Source organism: Alligator mississippiensis, chromosome 1 (genome assembly GCF_030867095.1).
Source record: "Alligator mississippiensis isolate rAllMis1 chromosome 1, rAllMis1, whole genome shotgun sequence".
Taxonomy (NCBI): domain Eukaryota; kingdom Metazoa; phylum Chordata; order Crocodylia; family Alligatoridae; genus Alligator; species Alligator mississippiensis.
The window spans coordinates 465,044,533-465,068,807 of NC_081824.1; the positions used below are offsets into that span (position 1 = coordinate 465,044,533).

Consider the following 24,275-nt stretch of genomic DNA (forward strand, 5'->3'; position numbering starts at 1 on the left):
GGCTAACTCAAGAGGTAGGGCAGATGCAGGGGCAAAGATAAAGAGAAGGGGGAGAGGAGGACAGATGATCTCAGGCCACTGTTTGCTCAGGAAGCCACCACATAGCCATAAATTAGCACCCTGCGTGAGGCCCACACATGTACTGTGGGGTATAGCCCCTTCTTGTCCCCAGCAGGGAGGTCTCACCTCAGGGGGACCACTTCAGGATTTCGCTTCACTTCAACAAAACGTATCTACACTGCTGAGCACATTCATCATTTTGCTGTTAGCGGGGAGTGCTCACCAATTCAAGTGAGGGAATCTGACTTGGCAAACCAGCTTCTAGCACCAGCTCTGCCACTGACTTGTGTCACGTCAGTCAAGTCACTTAAGACTCTTGTCAATTTTCAATTTTCCTCAATTTCCCTCTCCCACACACACACGCCTGTGAAAAAGGAACAGTGAAATGTGCCCACAGTTATAAGGCACATTAACAGCCTCAGGTGAAAAGATGCTATAGAAGAATAAATTATACCTCTTTCAAACGAGACTAAAGATGAACTAGCTGCTGAGCTGCCTTAAACTCTCACAGCACATTTGGCAGGTGCAGGAGCATTTTAAATCATCTTAGATAATCTCACGCTGCTGGTCGGAGGGCCTGTGCTACGCTGTCTGCAATGTCCGTGCATGCACAAGTGGGAATTTAGGGCCGTCTGACTCGTCTTCATCCTTTCTCTTAGGACTACAGGAATTGCCCCCCTGCAGCACACCAGCAACTCCATCCAGCTCAGTATCCTGTTTTGGCTTCTGAGGAAGAAATCCTGCAGTAGTGGGGAGACAGAAGACCTGGCCTCCAAGAGCTTCCCTCTGATCCCCAGTTTATCCCCTGGAGCATGAAGGTCTCTGCTCCTTCCAAAACATTCACTCTTATAACTAGCTACCCACACTGCCCGTGTAAAGGCTTTATTCCTTTTCCCTTGGATACCCTGAGCATGTTTTAATCTAGTAGCACCCAACCTCCTGGCCACACGAGCTGAACAAGTGGTGGAGGGTCAGGCCAGGGCCTGGATCCCACACGGGGTTGGTCTGCTGGCCCAATTCTGTGCTGCCCCAATTAGGCTGCACATCAACCCTATCTGGTCTTACACCATACATGACTCACCTACTGGATCCAGCCACCTCCCTGATACAGCCCTGTGACACACCGATCCAACCCCACACCACCCACAAGCTGGCATGATCTGGCACACAATGCCACATTATCTAGCCTGTGGGTTTCCCCGCAGGTCCAGAAATTTGGTAGCAAGGAGGCAGCAATTAGCACTGCCACTGCTCCCTTGTCACCAAATTTCCATACCCGTAGGGAATCCAGCAGGCTGAATGATACAGCTCCACGGGTTGGATCTGGCCCATGGACTGAAAGTTGAGCTCCCCCATTTTAACCTCACATGCATGAGGACCCTGTCAGTTATTTTCTATGAGGTGCTCTCTGGTTGTGATGCACAGAAAAGGCCCAGAGTGAATGATCCTGGAGATCCTTTGACCAACCGTTGCCTGTGACCCCAAGGAACCAGAGGCCCCTTCCAGTGCTACATAAGAGAGTACAAAGCAGCAAACATGCAGGGCAAGTGTGACAGCATTAAATCCACCCCTGCACTGTATGATTGGGGGCCTCCTCTGCACCAAGGGTGGTGGGGGGGGTTGCAATCTCCAATGCTTTCCACATATAGACCACCTCTTAACAGGCAGGTTGTTTAGTCAACATCTCCCTTCCTAGGCAAGTGCGGCCCATCTGGGGCCCCGTTCATAACCACACATACCACCTCCTCTATCACTGGCTGCTAAATACTGTTATGTTGGCAGGTGAGGCAATGGATACCAAGGAACAGTGGAAAAATATGCTTTTCCACTATGAAAAATGTATTCTCAGCTTCTCTCAAAACAGCCGGTAATGAGCCAGGAGCAAGCGACTACCCAGTTCTTTGCCAACCAATTTATTGAAGGAATTGCAAATTGGGCACCCAAAAGGGAAAGGCCCCAGTTCAAAACCTGGAGATCTTTACAGCCATAAAGGCCATGTTCAAAGTCTGAGTTCCATGTGAGGAGGTCTGCAAACAGCCTGCAGGAAGAGTCCCAACATGTGTAATCTCATTCAGCTCTGTAACATATTAATGCCTGTCATTAAGTGTGGCAGTGATCAAACTAAGGGACATTGCAATCTGCTGTGAGCTCAGTCACAAGCAAAGTTCTTATCCCTTATCTATCCCCACAGTAGAAACAGGAGTGGATATTTTACATCAGGGGCAGCCAAGCCATAGCATGCATGGTACATGTGCGCCACACAGCAGACCAGGGAGAGGGCAGCATTAACTTATGCAGGGAACAAAAAGCAGAGCAGCGGATTGGGCAGGGAAGGGAATCAGAGTGGCACTCAGAATGGGTACAGGGCTTAATTTGTGCCATGCTTGCCAAAAAGGCTGTTGCCACTGCTTTACATAATACATCAGGACACACAGGCCTCTGATCAGCACTTAAACCTGGCAGGATGTAATGCCCAAATGAGCCTTTCTGCAGTCGACAGTCCAAACAATCACTAGAACATGAACTAATTACCTGACTGTGCTCCAGAAATGCAAAGAGCCACTGGAGCTTTGTCATCAGGGGCTGTGCATTGCTTTCCGTTAAATTCAGTACCGAATGTCTAAAGCTGTAAAACCAGAGACAGGAGAGAATTACTCCTAGGGGAAGCACACTCTGGGCCACACCACTTTCAAGGGAGGAAAGAAACTTACTCTGAGGCCATGAAAAGAGACTGGATGATGCTGTTCATGTAGCAGGTGTTCCCCAGGTTAATTAAGCCAATCTTTCCCGTTTCTGACTTGGAAGCTAGGCGTGGATAGAAACAGGCCAGCTCATTCTTTTGGGAGGTCCAAGCATTCTGCCCCAGTAAATGTTTAATTCGGTCCTCATTGGGAATCGGGAGAGCCTTAGAAATAACCAAAGACACTGCATCAGCCTCCAATTCATTTTGCACGCTGTGACAGAACTATAAACTCCTAAGTTCGAGCTTCAGAGAGCTGTTCTTCCCCTTGGAAAGCCAAGGGAGACATATTGAATATGTGTATGTGTCATACACACAATGGTGCTAGGTGTTGTCCAGACGCATTAAAGAAAGTCCCTGCCTCAAAGCCAGACCCAAATGGGGTCCAGTTTCATAATCTGAACCACTCTCTCCCCCAGACCAAGAGCTGTCCTCACAAGAAGTTGCAGTCCAGACTCCTCTAATGGTGAGAAGGTCCGTCTGCTACTAAACAGCAAACCAGGACATTGGTCCCTCCTCCCCGCAACTCAGCATGCAACATGTGGTTCAGAGACCCAGAATCGAGTTGCCTGCCTTACTTTGACTGCCTCCAGGACTGGTTCGTAGAGATCTGGAAATCCCGAAAACCGGAAGAACATGCAATGTATCAGCTCGGCCAGCTGCTCCAGGCAGCTCATTGCAGAGTTGGAATCTTCCTTCTTCAGAGATGCCACCAGCCGGGGGACGTGAGGAAGCAGCTGAAAGAGCAAAGTGCACTCATTTAGCAATGGCTCAGGCTAGTTGTGCTTCTGTGGCTCACACAGGACCACAGGATTAAAGTATGTGGGTGAAAGTCACTCCCTGCAGAAGGCTAAGACACGAGGTTCATGTGTCACTTTTATGGCCTGATCCTACAGCAAAATTCCCGTTGACTCCAAAGTCCCATTGATTTATGGCTTCTTTTGATGCTCAGATAGGCCATACACATGGCATAGGGTCTCACACTAGCTTTATGCACAGGGCAAATTTCATCCTTCGAGCAGACTGGCCTCTGCCACCTATAATATACGCCCCTGCACTTGTTAGGGAATGGGGTGTCTCTGGCTGAAACAGAGCACTAAGTAGCTTCCTCTTGAAGTAGGAGATGCAATTTTCTGGCTGAACTGATCTTGACTAATCTGACTTGCATAATTTTATCTTATTTTGTATAAGTGACAGCAATGTTGTTGTCATCAGATGGGTAGGGACAGATATGTCCATACAGCTTTTCAAATTAACTCTTTATCTCAAATTCAAAACAAAAAAGAAAACAAAACAGCAAACCAAAGTTACCCAAAAGCCCCTATAATAAGAAAAATGAACAACCACTCAAAAAACAACCAAAGCATATAACAAGTCCAATTGTATAGAACCAAATCCAAGACAACAGCTCACAAGCTCCCTCTGCTGACTTCATAGCAGAAAGGAACAAAGAAATTGCTCCCACATCTACAACTATGCCTGTGCCAGGCAGCTTCCAAAGATGGACTTCATGGGTGATGGAGGTACAGCTCTGCCTGCTTTGCATTGCTTCGTTCCTCTAGGGCAGGGCTCAGACAGCTGACACAACACTGTGGAGAAGGCTTACACAACACAGCCAGTGTATGGTCAATCTTAAGGTCTGTGGAATGACCCCAACAGAGAGAGGATCCAGTCCCCAGCTGTGTAAACTGGCTTCAGTGGAACTACGATTTACACTGGGGGAAGAGCTGGATGGTTACATAGTGCTAGCCCCTACTTTCCAAACCTTAAGGGGAATCAGGAGGTTCAGTCAGGGGAGAGGTATAACCCTGATTCTGTTCGTCATTTCTGGTTTCCTTCTGGAGCACGCTGGCTCATCCCCTCACAGCCAACTCTTTCTTGGGCTCAGAGGACCCCACACACAGCAGCACTCGTTCCCAGGGTGCCTCCTGCCAGAGATGCATACAAGGAAGCTGGGCTGTGAGTGCACAAATAGGAGCGTATCTTGGCAACCAAAAAAAACTGGAGACTCCCTGGCCATAATCAGCAGTTTGCTAGGGGATATCTACACTGCTTTTAGGGTGCCTTTGAGAGCGCTGCTTGCAAGGACCCACTCAGCATGCACCTGAGCCTGGAAGTGAGGCAGCAAAGCCAGCTGGTGTCTGGAGTGTGCAGAAAGCGGGAGGAGGGTTTGCTCTAGAGCCATGATCCAGGAGTGTTGGACCTGAAGAGTGCCCGCTCCCAGGCTGTTCCCTGGCTACCTTTGCTCCACCACTCATTAAAACACCCCATTGCTGGGTTCAGTGCAACACTCTCTAGGTGCGAGTCTGGACTCAGCCTTACCAAGTGGAAAGCTTCGTGCGAGTGCTGGAAACTCAGCAGCATGTACTGCAGGACAGACAGGGCCCCCTCCCTCACGATGGGGTACAGCAGCTTGGAGAAGACCTGTCGAGAAGAGAAAAACACATGAGAAGGGCAAAAGTGCAAGGCAATGTATGCTGCTGAGGCACAATATTAAACATGGGGGTGCAGGGTCTCATTAACCCATGTAGCGACACCTCTACATGACAGTGGAGGCTCTCTGGTCTGCTGAGGTCCAATAAGGCAAGTAAAGCAAAGCCTGCTTGGTACCTGGTGGGAAAGTTCGAATCAGAGCCAATAACAGCTGAGGGAGAGGGAAGTTAACGGTGCCACAGGTCGAGGACATATCTGCAGATTTGGGAAGATGAAGCAAACAAGCAGAAAGGTTCAAATATTAAGAGCGTGGCCTAAATAGCTCAGCCTGCCCAAGACCCCAGTGGGCTTGGTGCTGCCAAGAGAAAATCCCTGCTTTCATGGGGGTGGGAGAAAGGAAGCAGAACTGCTGGGGAGCTGAGGCACAGTGATTAAGTGACTTGCCCGCATGTGATAGGGAGCTGGTGGCAGAGGTAGGGATGGTCCTCAGCTCTCCTGAGTCCTGGGGCGGTGTCTTACCCACAAGGAGCAGCAGGGGAGATGGTTCTTATGCTACCTGAGGCCCAAGTGTATAAAGAGAGCATAACCAGAGCTCAGATTCAAATGGCAAAAAGAGGGAGATGAGAGGAGACTGATGCAAGTCTATGGGAGGTTTTGACAGCAGTTGCAAGAGGAAAGGGACCTCTGTATTGGAGCTTTGTTGCCCGACTGAAGCTGCTCTCTCACTGCTGGACATGGGGGCTGGGACAGCTTCCTCCACTTGCAGGGGACAGAGCACAGCACAAAGTGGAGCAGCTCTTTATCCTCCTCTCTACAACTGTTTCCTCACTCTCTCTGCAAGGCAATAGACCAGTGCCTTCCACCCCTGACTGCAGGCCCCTGCTGTGGCTCAGCCAATGTGTTAACTATCCTCCCTTCTCTCTCCAGGATGAGAGGGGGTCACAGGAGGGAGGCTGGCTTGGTAAGCAGGCATGCTGGGGAAGAAAGGAGCATGCTCTAGGATCCAGAATGCACGGAGAAGGGCCCTTGCCAGGCTGAAGACCAAGGAAGAGACAGGGCAGGAGACAGGGAAGCCACAAGTGAGCGGCCTTCATGCTGCTGAGACCCAGCTTGGGAAGTCTTAACAAAAAAGGGAGGCTGAGGAGACACCCCCTGCTCCTGGGGCAGCCACAGGGGAGACTCAGGGACAGATTCAGTAGAGGATCAGGACAGAAAGGTCTCCACGCTTTTCATCAGGAAATGAAGAGCCAGGAGATCCAGGGTCTATTTCTGACCCTGCGTGGGGTCAGACTTTGTGTGCCAAGTCATTTGATTTCTCCATGTCTCAAACATCCTTGCAAGGGGAGGATAACACCTCCCATCTCTCGGGGGGGGGCTGCTGAATACTGACTGCTCTTCCAGCGTGCCAATACTGCTCCTCAGTGTGCCCTATGAAACCCCTTCCCCTCACACACTGGCCTGCCCACATCCACTAGCTGTACAAGCCTGATGTCTCTCTTCACATGCCAAGAGACTTCCTTTGAAACACACGTGTACCTTACCCAGTTTGGTCATGAACTCGTCCCTGCTCAGGCTGGCTGGCACTGCCATCAGGCTAAGCCTCCGGATGGGAGACACCATAAAGAGGCAAAGCAGTGCTGCCCTGACCTGATATTCTGAGCCTCTTCCCAAGCCTTCAGACAAACAGGCTTTGAAAGCAAGCCAAGGGCTAGAAAACATCCCCCAGATTATCATGTCACAATTTCAGAGACAACAGCAAAGGCTGCAGAAGCTGGGCTACAAGCCCCCAGAACCACCATTCCCAAAGTTCCCCAACCCCCCAGGTTTTAAAAGCTATGCCTATTTCTACTCCATAACAATAGAAGGAATTAAGACTAAGAAGAGGAGATGTGATGTTCCTTTCCAATTCTTTGGTGTGCAAGGGGAGGTAATGGGGGCACAGGCAGGTAACCACAATGCTTTGCACTTTTGTAGTGAGATTCAATTAGCAATTATCTCAGTTTTACAAATGGGGAAAACTGACTCAGAGGGGCAAATTCTCTAAAGTGGCCACTGATTTGGGGTATCTTGCTGGAGATGTTTGGGGCCTGATTTTCAGGTAGTGCTGGGTACCACCCCACCCCCACTGAAGGAACTGGAAGATCTAGGTTTTTAGCACCTCTGAAAACTAGGCCCTCAAACTTGGGCCTGAGGTTTCTGAAATCCATATACACTGAAGAAAATGCTGCTCTAATTGACTTGCTTGAGATAATATACTGAGCCAGTGAGAGTCAGGCAAAGGACAATGCTACCTCTCAGTCCACTACACCATCCACTCAACACTGCCTCCTGCTTTTATGCATGTGATGCATTTCTGGAGGTAAGACTCGCTGTTTGGAAAGTTGCACAAAGCAGACTTCAATCCAGCAGTCCATAGACAGCGATAGAATAATAATGGTATAGCCTGCAGTGGTATAAATTGCTAGCACTGATCCCTCCAATGGTACAGTATATTCTATGCCCCTTCAACCAGTGGATTCAGCACCGATATCGACACACATCTAATTGTAACCCAGTTGCAAGCTAGAGCAGAGGCAGCTCTCCTTCTGAAGGGGAAAGAGCGGGAGGATGTCTGGTTCATGGGCATGTCTGAAGGGCATACTGACCTTTTCAATTTTGGAAAGAGTCACTTCGATCAAGATGCTGAACTTCTTCACTGCAGCCAAACCCTTCAACAGAGCAATGATCCACTTGTCTATGTTCTTCCCTAGAGGCCAAGAGACCCAATCGATCATCCTGAAATAGCAAACAAATGCTATAAATATGTACATATCACATACACCATGCACAAGCTAAGTGCTATCCCGAATAAAACTCTTGGCCTGGGCTCCGAGACAGCCCATAAAGAAACACACCCCAGATAAACTAGCCCAGCTTTTACTCAAGGCCCAAGCCAGGCTGGGATGCTCTGTGGCTACTCAGAGGACTTGATCCAAAATCTATTGAAGGGAGTGGGAAGCTTTTCCATTAACTTCAAGCAGTTTAGGATCAGGCTTATAAGGTAACTTTACACGTGCTCTGACACATTCTGATTAGACTCGATTAATCAGGTCTGCCAGAGTGCACTAATCAGAAAGCTCCAGCACGCTGCAGCATCTTGTATATTCAGCGTTCCATGTTTCAAAATGGTGACACGGCTACTTCAACTAAAGTTTGTCAAATGTGCTTTAGTTAAAGTGCCCCCACTACCATTTTGAAATGCAGGATACTGAATACACAAAAAGCTGCAGGTGTTTTAATTAGAGCAGCTCCCAAGAGCCACTCTTATTAAAGCACCCACCCTGGAGGACATGTATAGGCACCCATAGAGCTGACATGATGCAGTTATAAACTGACTCATGCTTTATGGACCTCCTCCTGGATCTTTCAGATAAAATAAGGTCCTGTCTCCTTTACACACATACTAAACCCCTCAAAGCACTAAGAGTCAGTGTTCCCCTTATAATCCTTCCCCCATGTCCCTTACTGCCAGTCTTGATGCAGTGCAAACAATCAGATTTTGCAACTTCCCCACTGCAGGCTCTCAGAGCACTTTGCAAGTTATAGGCCTAGCTCGTCAGGTGGGCACCGATTTGGGGTGGCCAGCTTTGAGATATGCAGGCCTGATTTTCAGAGGTGCCTCTAGATGAAGTCAGTGGGTGTGGTGGGTGCTTAGCACCTCTAAAACCCCTCCTCTAATGGTCATAAGTTGGGCTATCAAAAACTGATGCTTCCAAAATTCAGCTAGTACTTCTGAAATTGTGGCTATGTATAAATATAGCACCACCTATGTCTGACACAGACATCATCCACCAAACCACACTGAACAAATCAGAACAGCAGGGATCAGATATCAGAGATACAGAGGACTCAAGGGCACTGTGTGCAGGAAACATTTCCCCCTAATGTCTTTGGTGAGTGTATCCCTTTCTACAATAACTGCTGTAGGGTGTGCTGACTATTCTGTAGCTATTGCCTTCCCACCCCATGTGTCTTCCTTAGATTGCTCTATGTAAGTAGCTTTCTAAAGCATTTGGAGGCCTGGACCCACAATACGTTTATACTAGTATAGCCTGTGCTTACACTGCCAGAAACAAGAGATGGACACATGACATACATTGGGGAAAGCCTAACTTACTAAAATCTGCAGTATAATCATACAGGAAAACTACACTGATATACATGACAGTGATAGCTGTGTTGGAGTGATGGTGTAGCTATGATGGTTCAGGAGATAGGCAAAAGGCATGTGTGATCTCTTTTATTGAACCAACTTAGACAAGCTTTCGGATATCACCTGAGCAAGGGTACTGAGTTACCCAAAAGTTTGTTTAAGTCTTCCCCAGCCAAGTAGTTGATTCAATAAAAGAAACCACCCACAAAAATCCTTGCCAGGTATAACCATCACATGTCCACTTAAATCTCTATATAACCATTTGCTCAATGCAAACAGATCACCGCCACCACCTGGTGATGAACTGGTATAATACCACCTACTGTAGCAGCTACCCCAGGGAAACAGGTAATCTGTCCACTCCAGGCACCGGTATGATTTAGCATACAAAAATTATGTAAGTTATGTCAATATTAACACGGAGCATGCCCAGGCCCAGAAATTAAAGGCCTTGCATACACATCTAAATATACTGGACAAGATGGTTCCATGTGTGCACATACTGATGCACAAAAATCCTGTTTGTGGTATTCAGTGGTCCCACTCAAAAGTGAGGGTGGGCATTAATGTAGCTGTCGGGAGCACCCATCAACGCTCCACCAAAACTTCCCCACAGCTCCTAAGTGAGTCTAATTAGGTTTCACAGGCTCTGCTTAATGTTTGGCTAGCAGTGAGTAATCATTTACTCATCATCATTCATCCTTGCACTGAAGTCGAAAAGGGAAGCTGTAATTGATTTTGGGACAGCTATTTTTAGAAGCTGGAGCTCTTAGTGGAATTATCGATTAGAGTCCGCAGCAGCATCTGGGCGTAGCTCCCAACGCATAGAAAGAAAACAACACGTAGGACGGGAACTGCAGTGAAATACAACCAGGGCCTTGTCTTGGATTGCTGAAGTCGGCACAAAGAGCCCACCCTGGCAAGTTTAAAGAGATCTGCGTGCTAGTGAAGGGCACTTCTGTGCTCAAGCAGTGGAGAGGGGACAGTGTAGGCACTGGAGGAAAGCAGGGAGCAGCTTGTCTTTCTTTCCAGATTTAGATTCATTTATACTAGCAGAAAGGTGGAGCAGAAACAGAGCATATGGCCCTACACTGGTATAAGTCACTGAACCCCTGTGTAAAGTCACCTCTAAAAAAAACTGCAGTAGCTATACCCTGGAGTATATTACACGGTTGTCCTAAGTTGTGTGTTGCATGACCACAACTCCAGGACATTTCAGCTTACTATCCCAGAGGCAGGGGAGCGTGATGGAGGGGGTTATACCCCTGCTTCTGCTGTGTAGCTCATATACCAGTGGCTCTGGCTCCCCCCTAGCCCAGATGCCTGGGGTTTCTGCAAAGTCCAGGTTGCAAGAGCAGCAGATAAGGTCTTTTTTGAGTCTCTGAAACAGGTAAAAGTGTCCCCCTTTTCCCTCCAACTCTGAGCATTGCCTCTCACCCCCTTCTACTCTCTCTCTCCAGCAGGGTTTGCCCTGCTAGTTATATCTCCAGGCACTAGAGGGGATACCCATTCACCCTTACTACCACTGTCCCCAGCTGAGCTGGGGATGTGGCAAATCCTAGGGCTGCTCCTACCCCCTGACAGCTGGGGACTGTAGGGAGTGACTGTGTGGGGTGTCAGGCTCAGCAGCAGTGGCAGCACACAGGCTCCTTCTCCCCATCTGCCCCCAAAGGTTCCCCCCAGCTCCAGGAGCTGCAAAGAGCAGCTGTGCACAGTGCCAGGTTGGCTGGGAACACCAGCAGTGACAAGAGGTCCCCCTTCTTGTACCTGCTCCCTGCCCAGTCTCCTTGAGTGTCTCCTGCCAGCCGAGAGCACGCATAGGGAGGGAGAACTCATTCATCACCACTGCTACTGTTCCCAGCTGAGCCCAGCACCCTGGATAGCTGCTGGCTGCAGCAGGGCAGGAGCAGCTTCTCATGTCCCCAAGACAGCCAGAGACAGTGGTAACAGGGGGCAGGACCCCCCTTCCTGCAGCCAGATGTGTTACTGGCAGAGTTTGCAGCCTGGGCAAAGCCTGCTGAAGACAGAGAATGGAAGGGGAGGGAACCAGGTGGTGATAGTTGGGGGGGGGATACTTACCTGGTTCAGGGAGTCAAAAAATTCTCCTGCTGCTGCTACTGCAATGGGTTCTGTCCACTGAGGGCAGAAGCATGCAAGCAGTTGGGGGTTCAGCATGGCTGCACTGCCAAGCACAGCTCCTACACCCCACTTTTCAAAATCCTACATATGCCTACCCCCACAGGTAACTATTGTTTCAACTTACTATCTGCTCCTACATTGCCCAGTGCTGGAGTGCTGTAAAAGCAGCCCACAGTCTGCTCCACTCATCAGCAAGTCTGGCAACATGAAAAGTGCACAGAACAAAAGGCTGCAAATTATGTGATTGTAGAGATGCATCATGCATCTGTACCCCCAGTGAGAGGAGACTACAAAATAAAGAGCTCCAAAGAAAGCAGGTGGGGAAGAGTTTAGTCCTAGGACATGGGCCTAGTTGGATGCCTGGTGTCCCCAGGGAGAAAACCACATCCCCTGCCCTCCCTGGAAGAACTATGTATACACAACGGCAGACAATGCGGTTCAGCCAATATGGCTCATTCACTGTATTCTGGACCAGCTCCCAAATCAGTTGGTCCAGACATAGGCAGCCATCACGAACAGTGCTGCAGATTGGAGACAGCAGGGTGAATGCTGATTCTGGATTCAGATAGAGGATCTAACAGACCAGAGAAGTCCCTTTGCATATGGGATGTGGTTGAGTTCAACTACAAGTAGAAATAGGAAACAGTACAGCTTTGCTTTATTATGTTCCTTTATAGACTTCTGCATTTTAGGCATTTCTGTACATTTTTGGTGCTCAGCTGGAGGCTATTGGAAGGGGCTGATTTTCAGAGAATGGATTCTCAACATTTTCTGAAAACTGAAAGTCATGAAGCTGTCCCAAGCTGGGCACCCAACGTCCCTAATCACTTCTAGAAACATTGCTTCTGCAGCCCAAAGTCCTGAATGCTTTGATCTAGAATTTTGAAAAGGGAGATGCACATGGTGAAAGGCAACATCACTTATAACATAACACATTTCTCTCCAATTAAAAGGGAAGCTATCTTTTTTTAGTAAAGCTTTTAAAGGGGGTAGCAGTATACTATTCAGTTAATATCAAGGCAAAAAACAAATAACTTTATTGGAATGTGCATTGGTTTGCTGGATAATATATTAAAAAGTTTTCAAAAAAAAAAAAACAAACACAAGAAACTAGGCAATTTGGGCCACTTTGTCTCTCACTCAAATTCATAAGACAAAATCTGGTCTTCTTGTACATCTTGCTGGTGTTTCCAATGCTTCATTGTCAGTTATTTCTATACCCGAGTTAATATTACAAACACCCGAGTTAAAGTTTTTAGCTAGAGATATAAACATTCTGCAGGCTGTGCAATAGCAGAGAGACATTACCAGGAATAGCCAACAGACAGCAAAATTACAGAAGAAAGTATGGTTTGAATAGTGAAGTACCAAGGCCATTAAAAAGAAAGGAGAATTGTTAATGCTTGTGGAATGAAAAAGATATTAGCAGGAATCAGGTAGATGATCATAAGCCATGAAGTCAATTGACTCTCAGAGCTGCCTGATTGGAAGTGCCACTGCTCCTCCCAGGCAGTTGGTTTTAAAATTTGGATTGAGCAGGAATAAAAAAGTGGGGTTCCTCTCCTCAATCCACCCTTATTGGAGAGTTACACAGAGGGTTATCAAAATGTTTCTTGCTCTCCACTCCTGATGCCCACAATGTGAAGGCTGCATAGGACACCAAAAAAAAGCATCTCTTTCTAAACCAGAGTCCTGGAATGAAACTACTATGAATACCTGAAAGTAACTGATGGCCAGGTTATTCTCTGGAAACACAAGGATGCTTCAGAAGTGTCTCCTACCTACCCCTCCAGGATCTCCTACCTACTAATCGCCGTCATCATCTGTGCATCTGTTATGCTGTCATCATTGGTTAGGTTTCTGATGACGCCATCCATGAGCTCCAGAGGAACATACTGGACCACACTGGCCAAGGCATTGGATGGAGCTTCCTGCTCCTCTGGAAGAAGAAATGAATAAGAGAACCCAGCACTGAAGTAGTTAGTCACCACTTAAATCCAGTCTGGGTGGGAATTCTTCTACCTTAAAGGTTAAATCCTGTCTAGCTAATGATGCAAAATCAGCAGAGCACCATCAAGTCAATGTTTGTCCCTGCTAGAAGGATTTCTTGGTTCCTAACTCCATTCAAGCAATAGCAGATATCAGTGTATGATCACAGCAGACACTCTGGGTGCAAGGAACAAGGCAGAGGCAGTAAATCGACCGATTTGGGTATTGGCAAAGCAGAAGCCCACCCCAAAGGCCAACAGGAGACCAGCTGCTCTAACACCTGCTCAAATTCATGCCACCTTTGTGCTCGCTAGTTATTCTATGCAAGCCACAACGGGACAGGACTGGTTTGTCTGCACAGTGCAAGGGAAGAGGCCAAGGGTGAGGTTTCCTATAGCAAGGAACACCCAGCTCCCAGCAGCATTCAAAGCACAAGCCATTTCCATTTGAAGCAAAAGGAACACCATGAACGTTGGGTAAGTAGCAGGCTCCCTCACCCACTGGGGGCCAGCCATAAAGAGGGAGATATTCTCAAATACCATGAAGGCCTCCTAGCCATCAGTCTTTACATTGGCAGCATGCTTACCTGTTTCAGCAACCAGAGGGGGCTGCATTTCAGAAGCCAATTAAAAGGTGGGCTTATCCCATTCATTATTCAAAGGAGCTTTTTATTTTATTTTATTTTATTTTTACCTGTTGAAGAAATGATCGTGAAGAGCTCTTTCAGGGATGGGAGGATGGCGGACGTCTGAGCTCGCCAGATTTTCTGCAGCAGTCCGCTCACTTTGTTCACGTGGTCTAGAAACTCCATGATCTCCTCCTCACCCTCCGAGATGCACTGGAACTGCCCAATGCACCGTATTAACTGCTGGCAGAACAAGACCTGGTGCTTGCCGGTGGGGATGCACTGAGGATGCTGCATGAGGAGTTTACCGATCTTGGCGCACTGCTTGGGTCCGGGCCTCTCGCAGACTTTCCGGAGCACTTCAATCTTCAAGAGGCTGAAAATATCATTAGCCGACGGGCTGTCCAAGATGAACTGCAGCCCAAGGTGGATGTAATCCAGCACATGATGGCTCCTTTTCCCCAGAGGCCCATAGCCCTCCTGAAGGAGGCTCAAGAGGAAACGGACATTGAAGAACTCTTCAAACTCCTCCGGATGGTAGTGGCCATAAACTTCCAACACCTCTTTTCCGATCTCCCTCTTGTACTTGGTGTCACCTGTGAGGTAAAGCTTGGTGGAGAGCTCCAGCATGGACCAGCACTGCTCGCTATCCATGGGCTGCTTCGCTGCCTCAATGACCCGTCTCACAAGTCCTTGCTTCACATTGTTGGGGTATGAAGACATCACCACAGCTTCCAGGATCTTATCCATCTTTGCTTTCAGATGCTGAAATAGTGACACAGAGGCATGTTAGCTCAGTCACTCCCTTGCTTCTCCTTGACAACCCAAAGTCACTGAGCCCCCCCGTTTTCTACCAACTTCAGGAGGACTGGACTCCAATTTCTGTGGTAATCGGGTTTCTTTGGTTTAAGGGCCTGAATCTACAGATAAAAGCCTCATCATAATGAAATACCTCAATGTATAAAGTCTACCATGAAGTCACACATGCACACAATTCTGATGTTAATGCAAGCTGATGCATTGGGGTAATCTGCCATCTTCCTTTATCCCACGGTTCACCCACATGTATTAACCTTTACTCAGGGAGTCACAGCGGAGGCGAACAGCTTTGCTTATTCCCCTGTGCAACACACTGTTAAATCAAGAAATAAAAAGGTACAGCTTAGAGCTGATTAAGAGATCTGGGCACTAATCCTCAGACCAGATCCAGCCTTTGTGTTGCTAGAACAGCATAAAGGGGCAATAAATCTGTCCTAACCTCGTTTCTTGGGACTTTTTCCCCCACTTGGATAGTATGAACTGGCCCTATGAAACCCTTTGCTGTCACATCTGTACAGGAGGTATATTCAGAGATCCACACCATTTCCTGGAACAGCCCCTTTGAGCTGTGGATAGCCTACAGGCTGCTGCATAGTCGCACAAGACTGCTCCAAGCTGCGATGAAGACCTCATGATGCTGCAGAGGTACCTCAAAGCCACATGATGCCTTTGTGGAGCATAGCTGGGCCAGCTGCCAGAAGTAGGAGAGCTTTGCAAAGATCTCACCTGCAGGGCCATCAGCATCACTTCTACCCTTGGAGCTGCTCAGCTCCAGTAATTATGCTATAAAAAAATAAAAGTCTTTGTTGTCACTCAAGGTCTCTTACTCTTTTCCAGATTGGTTATGTTCCAGAATATTAAGATTGCCAGACATGAATCTTAAGGAGAAGTTTGTGCTGACACTGATGAAAATATACCCCATTTGAGATGCCCTTTGTTAGGTTTGCATGGCTTCCTGACTCCCACAACTGGAAGCATTTTCCTGTTCATGCCTGGAAGTCTGCCATTACAGGTCATCCCTGGCACTCCACTGCATGGATTCCAATGACTCACGCCATATCTCCAACCTCCCTGCCTTGGCAGGCATCAGCATAAAGCCAAGCAAGCACCAGTTTCTTCCAGATCTGTTGTATGTGTTTCGGCACCTGAGCTTGCACAGATATGACGAAATGAGATCACAGTTTCTTGTAGGAGTTGGTACCAGAATACAACAACTCCATGGCCAGTTAGGACATCTCCAGTACTCCCTATACCACATGCTAGGGCCACTCAGTTTCACAGCAAGGATGGAACCCAGAGCTGCTTGCTCCAAAAGTTGGGGGGGGGGGGGGTCTATCTGCTGCTGATAAGAGAGTCTTCATTAGCTTTTAGCAGCATGCAATCACACACACACACACACACTTCTGATAAAACAAGCTGATGTGTTGGGGTGATCTGCTATTGAGTGTACAGTGCTAGGGACATTAGCACACCACCAATAAGTTAAAACATCTTGGGTGCTATTCCGCCAGCCTGATGGAAAATTAAGGACATTCCAGTCCTGTGTGCTCACAAACTACTTCCGAGATCCAGATGTGGACCACGGACATACACCCAGATACAGCATTCATTTTTGTCCAAGGCAAGCACTAAAAGCTACATAGCCATGATGGAAGCAACCCAACCCAACCGTAGACTGCTTAAGCTGCTGAATAGCTATAAATTCCAGCGTTTGCTTGCGTTTGCTTGGCTAGAGTTTCGATATTAAAAGAAGAGGCAAAGGAAGTAAGCAGGCGAGATGATGATCAAAGGCAAGAAGAATTCAAAAGTTAAGAGAAACACAGGTTAAGAGAAGTCAGCTCAGGGTCACTTCAAATCTTTTAGTGGTTTTATACCAGCTAGATCTGGATTACAGCAGACATAGCTGACTTCACAGATTAAAGATAAGCATTTCTGCTTACTAACAAGATAGGAATTTGCACAAGACTTGTGAAGCAGACAAGGATTGGGTTCAAAGGTTCTTTTCCAAGGAGAGACAATAGGTTGTATTGGAAGGGAAACTATCCAACTGAAGGAAGGTTACTAGTGGAGTTCCCCATGGGCTAGATTGAGACTGATCTTCTTTCATATTTTCTATTTTTTGTGCCAAAGTCATGAAAGGAGGATGCTGATGAAATATCTTACAATGGCACAGAGCTGGGAGGTATCATCAGAATGGAGGAGGATCAAAATATCACACAGGGAAGCCTGGATGACCTTGAGAACTGGAATAATGGAAACAGGATGATATTTAATATTACAGAGTGCATGCACCTAGGGATTAATGGTGCTCATGAATTCAAAATGGCAAAAGAGAATGATGAGCTACAAGCAAGATGCAGACATGCAAAAAGCAAATCCAAGCCAGGATGTACCTAACAAGGCATTTCCAGTTGCATTACATTAGCATTTCCCTGTTGCCATTTTACAAGGTCCTGATGGGACTTCACCTGGAGCACCCTGCATAATCCTGCTCAAATGTGTTCCAAAAAGAGGAATACAAGACTGGAACAGGTTCAAAGACAGGCTGTTATGATGACCAAGGAACAAAGAGCCGGTCTTACAAGAAGAGACTAAAAGAACATGGTTTGCTTAGCCCAGCAAAAAAAATGGAGGCTGGGAAGGGATAGAATTGTTGGCTATAAATACATCAGGGAAGTAAACAGTAGCTAAAAGCACAATGTTGGCACAAGAACAAATGTGTATGAAGTGGCCATGAATATATTTAGGTTGGAAATTAGAAGGTTTCTAAACACCAGGGGAGTGTAGGTCTGAAAACCTTCCAGTAGGAGTCATGAGAGAAAAGAAAAAAGAAACTGGAGCTGGACCAGTTTACTAAAGCAATATCATATGGCTGCCTGTGAGCAGGATCTGGACTTAACCCCACCCAGTGTTTCAACAATCCTTGTATTGGGAGAGGGGCCAGGGAGGCTCCCTGCCTCTTCCTCCATCCTCTGGTTGAGGACACCAAAGGAAAGTCACTGGCAAAAAAAGCTGCAAGGTGGGTGATACCTCTGCTTTGAAGGAAACGTCCCTTCCTGTCCCTTTCCAACTCCCCATTTCTTAGGGGAAAGCATTAAGATTTGTTGCAGATGAACGGGCAAAACCATGAAGTCAGAGTGAGAGAGAGGCAGGCATGAAAAGAGACCCTGTCCAAAGCCTTTACTGATGTACCTTGAAGATAAGGGCAAGATGTTTGGAAGCAATACGCAGCACAATGGAGAGGCCATGATGGGACTCCAATGAGTTTGGCGACCTGGACAAACACCAGGTTGGAATACCAACTCCAAAGCAAATGTTTCAGACGGAGAGAGGCAGATGAGGGCTGGATGGAGGTGGACACTGCCCTATGAGACAGGTGTTGCCAATAATGAAGTCCAGCTCTTCATCATGAGGGGAGAAGCCACAGGATTTGGCTATGTAATGATATGCTGGCAAAGAGGCAAGAGGAATCAAAGTGGGCCCCCAAGGCTGCAGACATGGGGGATGGGAAAGGATAATGGTCTTCAGCTGTAAGAGATAAGGCAGCCTTGGGAGGGAAGGTCAAGAGATCAGTTCTGGGCCAGGGAAGTTGAGAGGATGGTGAACCATCCAACAGGAGAAGCAGTGAGCACCAGAGACTATTGGTGTCACTTTGATTGTGACTTCCCTACCTTTCTCCATAAAATAGTGACCACTGCAATATTTTGAGAGGTGCAGAAGGATTTGATCTCCCCAAGCTGAGGACTCCAGTGGACGGGGATCTAGATTAACACACACTCACATCTGTAGCACTTCCTACAAATGAACAGGTAAACCGTCTGTTCAGCAAATGGGAATCAATAAGGTCCATATCCCAAGAAGGGGCCACACTGCACCAGCCCCACTGGCTTCAGTAGACTGTGGAAGTGCTGATGCTTCGTGAAAATGAACTCTTTGAAGGAAAGACACAGACAGACAAAGCAACCCAAGGGTGAATTGCAGGGTAGAGAGATGAGGCCAAACCCTCAACTGGTATGAACTGGCACAGTGCCAGAGTTGCACAGTGTCTTTTGGACATTTCTTTTAAATGAAAAGTAAAGGAGAGGACAGGTGGGAAGCAGCAGGGGACAGAAAAGCCAGGAATGCATGACAAAACAGGGGAAGATGACCAAGTCTGGAGGGCCCAGAGAAGGACAGAGGAAGGGTGCGGGGTCAGAAAAAGACCTGAGATAAAGTGAGATCCAGGGCTGTGTCCTGGTGCTTGGAGAGGAAGAACAACCTCAGGGACTGATTTTAAATGCTCAGGAGAAGGGGGGCAACTCACTTCTTCAGAAACCGCCCAACAATTTACCCCACACATGCCTAAAAGGAAGCTGCCTGGGTCTTGTTAAGAGTCCAGCTCCGTTTAAAATGGATGCTTTGCCTTCCTTGCTCTACCTCCCCACATTCAGCCTTCTCTGGGATTGCCCATTATATTTACTCCGACTGAGATACAGAGCTTTCTGACCGGACCCTGCACAGAGGTACAGAGCTCTCCATTTTCTGGAACTCCGCCAGCTGCCCCAGCCTTTAATTGGAAAGGGGCAAATGCAAATCCTGCTCATCAGGGAACTGCTGCAATTTGATGTCATGCTGCCAAAGCAACCGGAGAGAACAAGACGGAGACTGCCGAGTCAGCAGAGCTGGCTGCTTGTCACTGCCCGAACCTCCCAGCCGCAAGGGATTAGAAGAAAACCCGCTGAAAGAACAAAGGTCTCGCTGGAACAGCGCAGAACAACATTCCTGTCAGATTCAGAGCCAGGCCCTAGATGGAAACAGAGCAGGAAACTCCAGGGAAAACACTGTTTAATCAGACACCCAAGCTTGTCTTAAACCCCCGTCATTTCTATTGTGGGTAGAACCTGCTACGTGCCAACGAGCCCATTTCCAACTCTGTGCTCCATGCTCATGCCCTTCTGCCACCCAGGTTTCTTCTGCCTCTTGGACCAGCCTTGATTTGTCAACCGACCCACAAGGTAAGTCAGACGTGGCTGGCATTCCTCCTTGAACTACTTTCCCTGAGAAAAGGTGTGCACAAGCATTTCAAGATCCTATCAGGCCTGTGGTTCACAGTAAAAGGAGAGAGGATCACAGCAGAAAGGAAGCAGCCCATGAACAGCCCTTCTCTTTCAACCCGAACAGAAGTGAGAGAGAGAGAGAGAGAGAAAAAAAGAGGCCAAAGACTGTTTTTTAACCACAAAATTAACCATACAATAACATGGAAAGACAGCAAGTGACTAAACAGAGTAAGTTTTTACCCAAGAAAACTCTTACAACCTTTTCTCCTATGCCTGAAGGAGGGTGTTGGTGCCCAAAAGCTTGCAATTAAAAAAAATATTTTTTTTGGAAAAAGTCTAGTTGGTCTAATAAAAGATATCACCTCTACCATGAGTCCAGATTCCTTCCTCCTGCTACTAAGCAGAGCAAGTCAACTTTGCTTTACTGTGCAAGTCGAATGGACACACAATGAACAGCCTTACCCTGGTGAAAGTCACTCTGCTCTGGGATGAAATGCCCCTCAAAAGCAAGGAGTCACTGTATACTAATAAAAGTTACCCTGGTTTACTGGTTGTGTGTCCACTCTGCCAGTCACTTTCATCCTGGGGTAGACACTGGTGCAATGCAAACAGACTGCCCTGCCTCGAGTGGCCAGGATTGTGAGAACCCCTATAGCTTACTCGACAGAGCTGGTTGTAATGTCTTACTACATAGTAAAATCCAGGATACGTAACCATATTGTGTATGTCCATACCCCTAGGTATCTCCATCGTTCCTTCCCCATGTCTGGTTGTTTAGTCCCTCCACCTGCAATGCCTGGTCTTGGGACCATACTCTGCTTGAAGCATTCGTTATATCTCCACATTCAGCCTGGCACAACACGGCTCCAAACAGATGAAGGTCTCTACCACCACATAAGTAAAAATGGGGAGCAGTCTCTACAGTTATGTCTGCCCAACACTTCCCATTTGAATACCAGGCTTTCAACTGCTTACTCCTTCTGGCAAGCTTTGACCTACAGGGGCTGAAATTTTCCATGCCAAGAGTCTGCCTCAGGCAAAATGTTCTAGGAAAATTCCAAATAGATGATTCAGCCATTTCTCAACATGATCTTGAGAAAAAACAATGGCCTTCCCCCTCCCTCACTTGCTGGGCATGAAACACTGGAGGAGGGAACAGGGCTGGGGGTGCTGCTTCTCAGTGGCCCTGGGCAGGCCCACATTGATACAGCCAGAACTCACGTACAACAAAGGGGACCTGCTGGATATGATGAGCAAAGGGACTGCAAAGATCACCCTTCACTTGAGAGCCATGGATCCAGGAAAAATATAGATGGCAGAACTCCCTGCACCAGGGCCAGATGAAGTACTGGGGAACAGCAGAGGCCCCAGCTTGCAGGCAGGCTGAGCTGGGACACTGTCCAGATGCAGTCTATAGTCACAAGCAAGCAGAACTGCTGATCAGGAGAAGTGAATAGGCTGTGTTTGGCCATGAGCCTGACCGGGGAAGACCTGCCAACTCTGGTCTGGGACAATGTAGATGGGCGTCACCTTAACCTTCATGGGTCCAGCAGAACAGAGCTCCCAGAGCCCTAAAAAAAGCCCTAAATACATGTATTAACCCTCAAAAAACCTACATAAAAACAAGGTTAAAAACACCCCAACACATGTAACAGAAAAGAAAAGGGGGGGGGGGGGGGGGGGGGGGGGAAGCAGGAGCAACCAGCAAAGCCCAGAAGCATGGAAAATGCCTGTTTTCTACCATGGGTATAGATACACCCAGATCATCCCTAAACAATAGCTATCTAACCGCTCCTTGAACACCTCCAGTGATGGAGAGTCCACAGCTTCCCTAGGCATCTATTCCACTGCCTCACTGTTCCCACAATGAAGAAGTGTTTCTAAGTACCCAATCTAAACTTACTTTGCTGCAACTTCAAGCCATTGGTCCACATCCTTCCCTCTATAGAAAGAGAGAGAGAGACAAGGTGCTTTTTCCCTCTTTGTTAGGTCAGCCCTTCAAGTATTTGAAGTCTGCTGTCACATCCCCTCGTAAGTGCCTTTTCAGGTAGAGTCGAGCATTCATAAGTTAGGAGTCACCATATCTGCATAATGATGCAGCCTCAATTTATGTAAATCACATATTAGTTCACCACTAAGGACTGAACAGGGTCTCCCGAGTCTTTGAGTCCAGTCTCCTGCATTCACAGGCAACCATTTTAAATCAGACACCCAGATCCGTCTTAAACCACAGTCATTTCTATTACATGTAGAACCTGCTACATGACAATATGACCAACAGGCCTCATTTCCAACTTTGTGTTTCACGCTTGCCACTTGCCACTATCCAGATTTTACCATAAGGATTACCTGAAATCACCAGTTCAAATCTTCACACGTAGCTACAAGACAGAGCCAGAAACAGCAAGGACATCCTGCAACGGGCCATAAGAGCAGGTAAGCTGGCCAGGGCTCTGTCACTGCAATGACAGGAAAGAAGCTGGTTAATATATACTGAAGATCTTAAGAGGACCATGGCCTCTTATACAGAGGAAGGGAATTCACACCCTCCCCCCTCCCAAAATCCCTGCTAATCTGGCCTAGGAGGATCAGGAAGGAATTCTTCTATATTTGCCCCCAACTCATTCAGTGCACAGAACTGAAAACCCTGCTATAGAAAGATGTTCTCACCAGATTTAAAATATGCACTTTTCACCTACTGAGTGTCCCTGCAGGAAGGAAGACGCACAAGCATAAGTGTGGGCTAACTACCAGAAACCAAACAGACTATGCACAGAGCAACCGAACTCACCAGTCTTGCTCTTTGCTCAACTCCTAGAGTAAAACTAAAAGTAAGCAAATAAGTCTCCAAAAGGAAAAGGGATTTTTAGCCCTCTCTCCACCAACACATACACATTCTCTCTCTCACCTTAATCAAAGTTGATCCAAGTGATTCTTTATAAAAATGGAATATTAAAAGGACATTCTCTTTAATTGGAATTAACTTCAGCTGAAGTCCTTCCAACTATTCCCCTCTCCCACGTCCAGCTGCTGATTGCCAATGTAATTTCCTTAGGATATTTTTCAGTGTTTAGTATGAGCTCTTCAGATTCAGATCAAAGGAGGTTTTTAGATGATCATAAATTAAAACAAGAGAGTCTTGGATTTTTACCCTGCCTATTTTTCAGAAAGCAATCCAAAACAACTTCAGATTACGCAGGTTGTTTGACAAGCTACACCAAAAATGGAAAAGTTAAAAGAAAGAAGAAAAAAACCCTACCATCTACACATAGTTTGATGAACAAAGTGCTTTCCTCCTTACATACTCATTTAAAAAAAAACAACAAAAAAAACCCAAAACAAAACCTGATCTACTTCTCTGAATTCTCTGGAGATCTGTAACAGCAGAAACCAAGTCACCTGACTACCTATTATAATCCCCAATTCCCATTCAAACTGTTTCTGCGACGTCAGCCAAGGTATTAGCATTATTCCTGCTGCATGCACAGTCTACCGGGCCATTAGGACTCAATCCTGCAAGATGCTAAGTGCCCTCAATGTCCACTCAAGTCACAAGGGACAGAGTGTACGCAGCACCGCACTGAAGTGCTCAGCATCTTGCCTGATTGAGCCCGGGCTGCATAAAATTCTCCATGAGAACTGAGTGGCTTCTCAGAGTCTAAAGAGGAACAGCCTCCGCCTGGGTCCTGGGTTTGCTTTCCCGGAACATCAGGTTTGTGCTGACAGATGTTGGCAGGACAGGAATTTCAGTCAGGTGCAAAGGGCAAGAGAGAGAACAGCACCATGCTAGCTAGCTGCACTCTCATCCAGCCTCTGCCACTTGCCCAGCAGGTAGCTGAGACTCCAGAGACCTGTTCCCATCAAACCCTACAAAACAATTTTAAAGAAATCTCAGGTTAAATTCATCAGATAAAATGTCACCCCCAGGCTTTCATCCCTAACCAACAGAACCACTTTCATTAAGCCTCTACTTTCTAATTGTGTATTCTATGCACCCAGCTCTCTTAATTGTTGGTCTTGGTTATTCCACATAAAAAAAATATTACAGTCATTAGAACTCATGTAAAGTCATTCCAATTTGTGAATTTTCTGAAGCATTTATAATCAATGCAGATTGCTGTAACTCCCTCTATTTTTCCTTAATTATTTTATATTCAGTCAGCTGGGGCTGCCCGAGGCCCTCAGTCATATTATTTATAAAATATACAAATATTCAATAAAATCAACATAGTTCCATAATTT

The 24,275-nt window shown here is 47.0% G+C and overlaps 1 protein-coding gene across 4 annotated transcripts in view; it reads right to left on the reverse strand.

Moving 5' to 3' along the window:
• The window catches only part of USP35 (ubiquitin specific peptidase 35), a 33,229-nt gene that overhangs the window by 5,870 nt on the left and 3,084 nt on the right, over positions 1-24,275 (reverse strand). For 3 of the 4 annotated variants that reach the window (XM_006272431.4, XM_019493592.2, XM_059722200.1), the window contains 8 exons: positions 22,383-22,492; positions 14,247-14,943; positions 13,368-13,503; positions 7,879-8,008; positions 5,123-5,224; positions 3,379-3,537; positions 2,772-2,965; positions 2,593-2,686 (listed from right to left, as the gene is read on the reverse strand). In XM_006272431.4, coding sequence (XP_006272493.1) covers positions 2,593-2,686; positions 2,772-2,965; positions 3,379-3,537; positions 5,123-5,224; positions 7,879-8,008; positions 13,368-13,503; positions 14,247-14,928 — 1,497 coding nt within the window. In that variant the 5' untranslated portion in view covers positions 14,929-14,943; positions 22,383-22,492. The remainder of the gene's footprint in view (positions 1-2,592; positions 2,687-2,771; positions 2,966-3,378; positions 3,538-5,122; positions 5,225-7,878; positions 8,009-13,367; positions 13,504-14,246; positions 14,944-22,382; positions 22,493-24,275) is intronic. The other variant, XM_019493593.2, reaches the window with a different exon arrangement.